Source organism: Arachis duranensis, chromosome 10, assembly GCF_000817695.3.
Source record: "Arachis duranensis cultivar V14167 chromosome 10, aradu.V14167.gnm2.J7QH, whole genome shotgun sequence".
Lineage (NCBI taxonomy): Eukaryota > Viridiplantae > Streptophyta > Magnoliopsida > Fabales > Fabaceae > Arachis > Arachis duranensis.
This window is the reverse complement of record NC_029781.3, coordinates 7,451,122-7,460,659: the sequence shown is the minus strand read 5'-3', so window position 1 is coordinate 7,460,659 and position 9,538 is coordinate 7,451,122. Positions and strand designations below refer to the sequence as shown.

At 40.7% G+C, this 9,538-nt stretch overlaps 3 protein-coding genes across 8 annotated transcripts; 1 reads left to right on the top strand and 2 right to left on the bottom strand.

Moving 5' to 3' along the window:
- Nucleotides 1–2,238: 2,238 nt before the first annotated feature.
- Nucleotides 2,239–3,369, bottom strand: LOC107468847 (uncharacterized). The gene has a single exon (XM_016088220.1). The coding sequence runs from the start codon at nt 3,367–3,369 to the stop codon at nt 2,239–2,241; it is 1,131 nt and encodes a 376-aa protein (XP_015943706.1).
- A 177-nt stretch (nt 3,370–3,546) lies between these two features.
- On the bottom strand, nt 3,547–4,550 carry LOC107468846 (uncharacterized). The gene is made up of 2 exons (XM_016088219.1): nt 4,335–4,550; nt 3,547–4,254 (listed from the first exon to the last, which is right to left on the bottom strand). The coding sequence occupies exons 1-2, from the start codon at nt 4,548–4,550 to the stop codon at nt 3,547–3,549; spliced, it is 924 nt and encodes a 307-aa protein (XP_015943705.1).
- Nucleotides 4,551–5,271: 721 nt separating this feature from the next.
- Nucleotides 5,272–8,663, top strand: LOC107468864 (octanoyltransferase LIP2p, chloroplastic). 6 transcript variants are annotated; one of them, XM_052255523.1, is made up of 6 exons: nt 5,272–5,651; nt 6,325–6,446; nt 6,929–7,021; nt 7,137–7,275; nt 7,354–7,769; nt 8,275–8,663. In XM_052255523.1, exons 4-6 carry the CDS (start codon nt 7,139–7,141, stop codon nt 8,646–8,648), a joined length of 927 nt encoding a protein of 308 aa, XP_052111483.1. In that variant the 5' UTR covers nt 5,272–5,651; nt 6,325–6,446; nt 6,929–7,021; nt 7,137–7,138; the 3' UTR covers nt 8,649–8,663. The 6 variants fall into 6 exon arrangements, with proteins under 6 accessions (XP_052111483.1, XP_020989990.1, XP_052111484.1 ...); XM_021134331.2 differs by having other exon boundaries at nt 7,123–7,275; XM_052255524.1 differs by having other exon boundaries at nt 6,325–6,543.
- The last annotated feature ends 875 nt before the right edge of the window (nt 8,664–9,538 follow it).

Here is a 9,538-nt window from a genome sequence, read left to right as displayed (position 1 = left end):
TTGCTCCCTACCACCGTCACCTCCATATTTCTCGTCAAATGTTTGATTTTTGGTCGTTTACTACTTCTTTTAATACCTCTCTCCATGCTGCCTACGTGAAACACCCCTACTTCTTCTATCTGTATCGAACCTTCCATACCTCCTAGCACCGATTCTGTTCTAGTGTATGGAATAATGTTTTGGTTTTCCTGCGAATTTGAGATATGATACGGAGCTGATGGTCTTAGAATGTTAGTTTGGTTTAGGTGTATTTGAGAATATGGTAGATTATGGATACGATTGGGGTTATGGTCATTGAATAATAGGTTAGAAAGGTTTTTTAGAAGGCTTAATGGTGTAGGTTTATTATGAGGTTGAGAGAATCCAGTTTCCTTTTCACGTGGGTTTGGGTGTGAGTTCTCCTTTTGCTCTTCCACTCTCCCCCCGATCTGGTCTGCTTTCAACATTCTATTCCATCTCTCTTTAATCTACTGCTGATTGGCAGACAATTCCAGGTACTCTTCGCAGTTCTTTGTTTCATGCCCGATGTGTCCGCAAAAACTACAATAGATCCTCAATTTTTCATACTTAAGCATAATTTCAAAAACTGTATTATCCGGACTAGCAACTTTTATTGATTGACGTAGTGTCTTGGTCACATCCAAATTAACCATTATTTTCATAATCTGGTCCTCCTTGCCTCTCATGGCAAATTTATCAGCCTCCATTACCTCCCCTAGTTTTTGACCTATCCTCCGGGCCGCCATTATTGTTTTGCAAAATTCAGGCATTCTCCACATTTGGATCCATACTGGAATTCGAGTAAAGTCCTCTTGTTCCACTTTCATACCTGGCTGCCATCTTCTAAGGTGGATCATATAATTCTTAAACAGCCATGGAGATCCCCTTTCCACCCGTATCACATCTGCTTCCTTAGAAAAGAAATTTTGGAATATATTTTCTCCATGCACTTTGACTCTAAATCCCTCAGGTTGATTTCAGATAGCTCCAAATTCACCCTCCATTGTCCCGCCGCTAACCCCTCTATCCACCATTAGTCTCCCTATTAAACTTTTAGAGCATATTTCGACTCCTTCCTTCACATCCTCCACCTCTAATGCTACAATCTCCTCCTCTTTAGTTTCAGGTAGTTCTGGATTCTGCGTACCTCTCACCTCAGGTGATGCCATAGGATGGGTTATGAAAGAGAATTATAACATTAAAGAAGGACAAAATCTCACTGTTCACTCATATTATTTGGAGAAGGTCTGAGCTCTTAGTGATTAAGATTAACAAGAAAAAGAATAGAATAGCATTAGCAATTAGGATTTACAAGAAACCCTATCAGAGGCACAAAAAAACCCTAGGCACAAAAAGAGTACGTACTCATAATATATTCGAAAATTAAATATAACTTTTAATGTAGGTTTAGAATAGGAATTTGATGCTTGTTGGAATTATTTGATTCTTGCTAGTTTAATATTTGATTATTGTTGTTTTAAGGGCAATTTACACAAATAAAATGATTGAACGAAACCTTTACGCAAATACAATATTGGCAATTTCTAGATGCAAATGCAACAAACGCAATTATATGTAATCCGCTACACCCTGTAGCGGAACCCAATTACACGTAATCCACTACTGGCTGTTGCGGATTATGTTGAGGACTTTAATACTCATAAACCACTACACCCTACAGCGGTTTATGCTCATATGGTGATATACTCATAATCCGCTACACCCTCTAGTGGATTATGAAGAGTGTGGAAGCTTGGGAAGATGCCTAACAATACCATTCTAATAGTAACAACTCGTGATACAAAATATACGAAGTTATACAAATACAGTCTTCATAAACAATAAGCTGTAGAAAAATAATAGGCACCAGGCATTAACACTAACACGGATTAAATTACTACATTAGTCATAAGTCATACGTCATACAAATAAGTCAGAACTAACACTAACACAAACACACCAAAGGAACTAACACTAACACCCGAAAACGTAAATTGCTACATGAGAAAATAAAATTCAAAAAACTAGAAGCACACAGACTAGAAGTCCTACGAACTACCGGCAACGGTGGAGCCTCTCTGGGGGCAAGATTTATGCGTGTGCCCAGGCTGTCTACAGAGCCCGCATCGCTTCGGTCGGTTAGGGTCGGCCTCATCTATGTTGTTCCAAATTCTGGTAGATCTCGTTTGCCCATCACGACAACGCCTCAAGCTGGGGTCCGGAATAACGGTCAGACCGTCATAACGTGGCCAAAGTCCCTCCGGGCATTGGCGGCACAAAACCCATCTGGTACATCCTGAACACCTTCTGCATGGTGTAGACCTCGTCGACATAGATAGACCAGTCAAGTCGTGACTGGGCACAACATGCAATCGCATGGCAACATGGATGATGGAGAGCCTGAAAGTATCCAAAGTCGCATGTACGATCTTGAAGGGAAACTTGGTACGTCCCAAGTGAAAAGCTCCCAGTTGGTGTCGTCTCGGCAACGGTGTACTCAGACTGGTGTCTATCGAACAGGGTGACAGTGAAGCATCTGGAGTCTTTCAAGTTGCGCTTCATCGCCTTCATAAAAGACTGGCAGAACTTGACACCGCTAGCCAATTGAGCCTCTGTTGTCTGACCACGAATCACAAATAACTCCGCTAGCCAACCATATGTGGACTTCACTAGGGCGGTTCCCGGAAGATTCTGTGTACCCTTCATAACAGAATTAACACACTCAGATATATTGGTCGTCATGTGACCGAATCGTCTGCCACCATCCTGGTGTTGAGTCCACTTATCGTATTCTATTTTGTTCGCCCAATCACACATTGCCGGATTCTCAGTCCGCATTATATCAAACCAATAGTGAAACTCTGCCTCAGTCTTCACATAAGCAGCGTTCACAAGCAAACGCTTTACATCCGTGCCCTTGAAACTGAGTGCGAAGTTAGCTGCAACATGCCGAATACAAAATGCTAGGTACGCATGCGGGGGTAACCACCCACTGTTAGAGTTTTCTAGTGCAGCCTTGATGCCGTTGTGTCTATCTGAGATGACTAGTATCCCCTGTTGCGGAGTCACATGTTGCCGCAGGTTGGTCAGGAAAAAAGACCACGACTCGGCATTTTCGCCCTCCACGAGACTGAAAGCAATAGGCAAGATGTTGGAGTTCCCATCTTGAGCAATGACCAAGAGCAAAGTCCCTCCATACTTGCCATATAGATGAGTACCGTCTATGCTGATCAATGGCTTGCAGTGTCGGAAAGCTTCAACACAAGGAGAAAACGTCCAGAAAAGATGATGAAAGTACACGGTTGAGTCATCGACGTTATCACTGACTCGAACCGGAGACGTCTTTAGCAAGGCAACCGTCCCCTCCATGGTAGACTGCACACCAAGGATCCAACGAGGTAGCTCGGCATAGGACTCTTCCCAGTCCCCGTATATCTGTGCTACCACCTTCTGTTTTGCCAACTACGTCTTCCTGTAAGTTGGCTTGAACCCGTACGTTCCTTCGGTAGCTTCTTGCAACACCTTTATCAATATCGCCGCATTGGCTCAAACTAGAGGAAAGATCTTCGCACAGATCACGTGATAATCTAGTTGTCGGTGGTCGCTTGATATCAATGTAGCCAAGCATGTGTGTAGTCCGTTGTATCGTCGAACCTCCCAGGTTCCCTTCCGTGCTCGAAGGCTGATGCGAATCATCCACGTGCAACCCTTCCCGAACTCCTTGCATCTCCCATGGTACTTAAGATGATCCGACTCCATCACTCTGTACTCGACACCGCGCCGAATGCTGTAATCCTTTACAGTAAGCACAGCTTCCTCCTTACTGTGGAAAAATTGGCCAACTTGAAATTCAGCTACAGAATTTCCCTCGTGCAACCCTTGACCCCCAAAGGTTGGTGCTGACTCTGTTGGTTGGCCGATGGCTTCCAGATCCAGGGTAGAATAATGTGCAGGTTGCTCATGTGTGCCGGCACTTGACGGTGGTTGACATGTTGCTGGATTTGTCGGAATTTCATCATCGCTGTCCCCTCCAATCTCAGCAGGCTCTTCGTCGGAATCATCCTCTAGCATAGCATTTTTCACCCAATCTGATTTCCCCTCACGTCCTACATCTGGAGATGGATGAGTTGAGGTGAATACCCCAACTGGACCGGTTGGCCGATACTCCAACAAACACTCAAGTGCAACGACGGGCCTCGAGGTGAAGGCACCCCCATCGTGGTAGACTGAGGGTTTGGAGCGGATGCACCAGAACTATTGATCCCATGTTCCATGTTTACAAACAACTCGTGTATCCTCACTTTCGAAAAACTCCGACGACAATGAAACAACACCTGCATATCTTCATCTCTTTGTAACACGAATGTTTCATATTGCACGCCGGTTGACACAACCGCAATAGGAATATTGTAGAACATCTTCTTCACCCACTTTGTGCCACCCGCGCCTAACTTCTGCAGTATACTGATCTTCAGATCGAACAGTGTATCAGACGACCTGACGAAAACACTCAGTGGTTCTCTATCTGTAAACTTCACACCGTACCTCATACTCTTTTTTATTTTTCCAGAATGGTGCACTAACACCAAAAAGCTTTCTTCACTTTCCATCCCCCAAGTTATGAATGAATGAAAATGACACTCTACACAACTTGTTGGGTATATATAGGCATCTTCCCAAGCTTCCACACTCTTCATAATCTGCTAGAGGGTGTAGTGGATTATGAGTATATCACCATATGAGTATAAACCTCTACAGGGTGTAGCGGTTTATGAGTATTGAAGTTCTCAACGTAATCCGCGACCGCCAGTAGCGGATTACGTGCAATTGGGTTCCGCTACAGGGTGTAGCGGATTACATACAATTGCGTTTGTTGCATTTGTGTATGGAATTTGTCAATGTTGTATTTGCGTAAAGATTTCGTTCAATCATTTTATTTATGTAAATTGTTCTTGTTTTAATGTATATTTAATATTTGATTGTTGATGTTTTAATATAAATTTAATACTTGGTTATTACTCTTATTGTTACTATTGCATGATTGTATTAATATAGGTTTAATGCTAATTAGTATTTTTCTAATAGTTATTTTTAGAAATTAAGATTTGATTGATGTTAAAATATTAGTGAAGACATTTATTTTCTACTAATATAGGTTTAATACTTGTTGATTGACTATTTTTATATTTTATATTTTATATTGCTAGGGACCGGCCGGTTTTATTGAAACGGCATCGTTTTTGCGTTATAGAAGAGTCAGGTTCTCCTCGGTCCTCACTCCTCGCCTGAAGCCCTCGCCCCCCTCTCGAGCCTCATTCCTGATTCCTCAGTCTCGTACATGCTCTCATTATTTCTCCCCAAAACACAACCCTAGCCTCCATCGCGCCGCTGTTGGTTTCACCGACGCCGCCTGGTTCGTCGTAGTCGTTCGCCAAGCCTCCTGTTTCGTCGTGTTCGAAGGCCCTTCCATTCCTTCAACGTCAGCGTCTCCAGGTCCTGCTCCGCCGTCGTCTGTCTGTCGTGATCGTCGCCAGCTCCCCGTCGTCCGTCGCCAGCTCCCCGTCGTCCGTCGCCAGCTCGGCAGTGTTCGTCGCCAGCTTCCCGTCGTCCGTCGCTCTCCCTCAAATCTCTGGTCACTTCCCTCGCCGAAGGTAATGCCTCGGATGCTCAGTCAGTGTTCGGTGCTTTCTCTTAGTTGACTGGCTTTGCTCACTGCTTGATGATAAATTTTAACCCTGCTACTGGCTTGTTCTTGTTTGTTCTGGGTTGATTAACTGGTACTGGCTTACTGATTGATGATAAATTGATCCCGATAAATTGTTACTGGTTTGTTCTTGCTTTTTTCTTTTTCTGTTGTTAAATTTTGTTAAAGTTTCTTGATGATAAATTTTGTGCTCATTGCCTAAAGGAATACTTGTAATTTAAGTTGGTTCTTAATACTCTCTTTGTATCACAAAGCTCACTACTAGTGCCTGCTGTTCGTGTTATTTTTTTTAGTTCAGAAATGATCAAATTATATTTGATTATTGAATGGCTTTGCTCACTACTGCTATGCTATGTTGTACTCTGGTTTGTGTCTTCTTTGCTGCTGTGCTGTGTTTTTTTGCGCTCTGCTGTTCACTGCTGTGCTTTTTAGTGTTCAATTAAGTCAATTAAAACTATGCTTTGGGCTTAATTGTGCTTCGATTGTTAAGTTAGTTAATTCAGCATATGAATTTTGCCAACTATGCATTTCTTAGATTAAGACTTGCACTAGTTTCTTTGCTAGTAACAACTTATGCGACTGATTTTGCACCGTTATGAACTTATCCATTCCCCTTGTAGGCATGCACTTGGTGGCTTTGATGGAAGCACAATGGTGTCGACCATTGAAGTGTTTGATCCTCGTCGTGAAGCATGGATAACCGGGGAACCCATGAATCATCCTCATCGAGAAGCACAATATGGTGTCTACTAACCCTTTTTTTTTTAATTATATAGGCATCTTTAACCAATTCTCCCAAGTCTATATGTGAGCTACCACCAGTTCCCCCTTCTTCTAGGGTAACCACTTTGTCTACAGGTTTATTGATGACTGCAGTTATGTTTTAGGGTATTAAATTTTTAATTTATTTATTATTTTACTATAAAACAGTTTTTCCAGTTGAACCAGTGAAGTAGTAACTAGAATGCTTCGATGACCGGTCCGGTTTTCAGAACCTTGCTCTCTTGTATTAATTTTTTTCAAAAGTTTAGATACTATTAGAAAATTGTAGGTCTGTGTGGTTTAGATACACGTGCATTGATCTGTTTGACTTAAATATGTAAATCTTGAAGTTGTCAATTTATGTTGATTACATTATATAGAACTAGAATACTATTGAATCTTTCTTTTAATTATTTTTTTTTTATTTTTAGAGAATAAATGCTAATCTGTGTCAATTTTTAGGTAATATACGAAACTGAATTTGCAGAAGACCAGGCAGTTGTTTATGCTTCTAAATGAGTTTTTAGTGTTACTCCTGACCATGATTATATAAAGGTAATGAATTCAAATTGGACTTGATACATTGATCGCCTCCTATTGTCCTTAGTTGCCACCATCTTTGATATCGCCAGTATTTTCATCTCACAAACACACAGTATCCTGTAATCAGACATGAATTTGTTGAATACAGTCCCTTCATCAGCGCCTCCATGCCCTTATCTACCTTTGCGCACCCACTCTAACCTGTCCAAGTCACTCCAATTCTCATATCCGAAACCATCCAAATTCACATCTTATGGAGCAAGGCTGTAAGTCGCACTACTATTCTGTTTATACACATTTAACACTTGAAAATTCTCACCAACAGTGTTAAGGAAATTGCGCAGCTGCGAGCTCTTTGATTTGCACCAAGAGCAAGTCCCTTATGAAGTGGCATGGTCTTGGCAGAAAGACATTGTGAAGGAAAAGAAGGCTCAGCTTGAGAACGAAGGAGATTGCAGTGACACCCTTATTGTTCTGCAGCACCCTTCCGTGTATACATTGGGTACTGCCAGTACCAAGGACAACCTAAATTTCAACATCAACAATGCACCCTTTAATGTTTATCGTACTGAGCGAGGTGGTGAAGTTACATACCATGGTCCTGGCCAGCTAGTTCTGTACCCTATTATCAATCTAAGAAGACACAAGATGGATCTACATTGGTACCTCAGGACGCTGGAAGAGCTTGTCATTCGTGTTCTTTCTTTGACATTTTCCATTCAAGCTTCTCGAGTGGAAGGTTTAACCGGTGTCTGGGTTGGTAAGTCTAAGTTCCTTTTTTTTTTTTTGCTACTATGCAACCTTAGACTTGTATACTTTTGATTATAATACCACTCAAATTTAGGTTCATAAAAATATAATATTATAATTTCATATATCATGAAAGATTAGCTTGATATTCAAGATTATTGGCTTTATCAAAATAGGTTGGATAAATTAGTCTTGGTCATGTTTAACATTTTAGATATTGCAGCCAAGTTTACAATCTTTCTGGCTAACTTGTAAACAATTAAGTTTATGACTTCATGACTAAACTCTCAGGAGTTTTAGTCTAGCTTTACAATTATACAACGTTAGATGAACTCTCAGGTTGGATTAATTTGGTTTCAGCTTATAGAATGGCTTCTACAAGGACATATATAAATTATATGCTACTGCCTGATACCTAAGCTTTCAAGACATAAATTAGTTGATGGATTGATTAGTCCAAAACCATTGTCTTCTTTTTTGAAATTCTCCTAACTCCTCGTTGAAATTTGCTCCAGGAAACGAGAAAGTTGCAGCTGTAGGTATAAGAGTGTCTCATTGGATAACATACCATGGCTTAGCACTTAATGTCACAACAGATTTGACTCCCTTCAAATGGATCATCCCATGTGGCATACGCAACCGCGAGGTTGGAAGCATTAAAGGGTTGTTACTGAGAGAAGCTCAATCATCAAATATGGCTGCTAATGGAACAAATGATCTGCATTCTATTATGCATGATGATGGCGGTCTAATTGGTATTACTCGCAACTCCTTGATTGAAGAGTTTTCAAAAGTGTTTCAGCTTGAGTACTGTCACAGAACTATTTCTGTACCTATGTTGTATGAAAGGAATCAAAGTGATATCGTTACTGAAACACAGCAAAGTTGAATTTGTTTGATATCATACGAGTCCTTGGAAATATTTATCTTAAGGGTAAGCTAAAACATTGCAACTACTCTTTATTTCTTTCAAGTTTCAAATGCCAAAGATGACCAACAAGATAAAACAATACAATAATAACAGGAATCCATTTCTTGTTAATTATTATTATTATTAGGGAAAAGCTTAGTATACAAGCGATTAGGGCTTGTAACTATTACAAGTTCATTAACGCCTAATCTGCTAAAACACGCTGCAACTCCTACGTCACTTACACGCGCCATACAAAGATCCCGCGTTTGTATAACTACCAAATTTAAAAGATTTGTTTCCTTCTTTGTTTTCTTTCTTTTCAAATTTCATCGTTCTTCTTCTCGCGCGTCTTCCCCTGGTTTTTCGATCGTTCTTTTCCTCTCCTTTCTCATTGGTTTGTTCTTCGTCATTGACGTTAGTTTTTCTCTCTGTAACTCCAGCTTCGTTTTGACATGGTGTATTTATAGTTTTTGACATAGTGTATTCTGCAACCTCTCTGTTGTTGATGACCAGTTTGTTCCGAAGGTTGGAATGACCTTTACCACCCTTGAAGATGCTCGAAAATTTTACAGAAACTATACCAAGGTTGCAGGTTTTTCTACAAGAGTTCGGAGCACAAATAGAAAGGAAAATGAGATTAAGAATCAATTGATTACATGTAGCAGAGAGGGAAAATGAAACTCTCATAGCAAAGACTCATTTGATAGGAATTGGAATGATTTTCTGCTAAACTTTGGTCTTGTGGACAACAAGTGGCTTTCATGTAGTGTTGGGTTAAAATCTGCAGCAGGGGTGTAAATTTAATTTGTTATCGGGTGTATTTATAGTCTGTGTTTGGGTGTATTATGCAGATCTCTATGCAGACC

Bases quoted from the DNA above. Each gene is read 5' to 3' on its own strand.
- LOC107468847 (XM_016088220.1), bottom strand. From the start codon at position 3,369: ATGGAGGGGACGGTTGCCTTGCTAAAGACGTCTCCGGTTCGAGTCAGT.
- LOC107468846 (XM_016088219.1), bottom strand. From the start codon at position 4,550: ATGAGGTACGGTGTGAAGTTTACAGATAGAGAACCACTGAGTGTTTTC. The intron at 4,255-4,334 runs GTGTTGTTTCAT...TGGGATCAATAG, and splicing joins AAAGAGATGAAGATATGCAG to TTCTGGTGCATCCGCTCCAA.
- LOC107468864 (XM_052255523.1), top strand. From the start codon at position 7,139: ATGAATTTGTTGAATACAGTCCCTTCATCAGCGCCTCCATGCCCTTAT. The intron at 7,276-7,353 runs GTAAGTCGCACT...GAAATTGCGCAG, and splicing joins ACATCTTATGGAGCAAGGCT to CTGCGAGCTCTTTGATTTGC. The intron at 7,770-8,274 runs GTAAGTCTAAGT...AATTTGCTCCAG, and splicing joins TTTAACCGGTGTCTGGGTTG to GAAACGAGAAAGTTGCAGCT.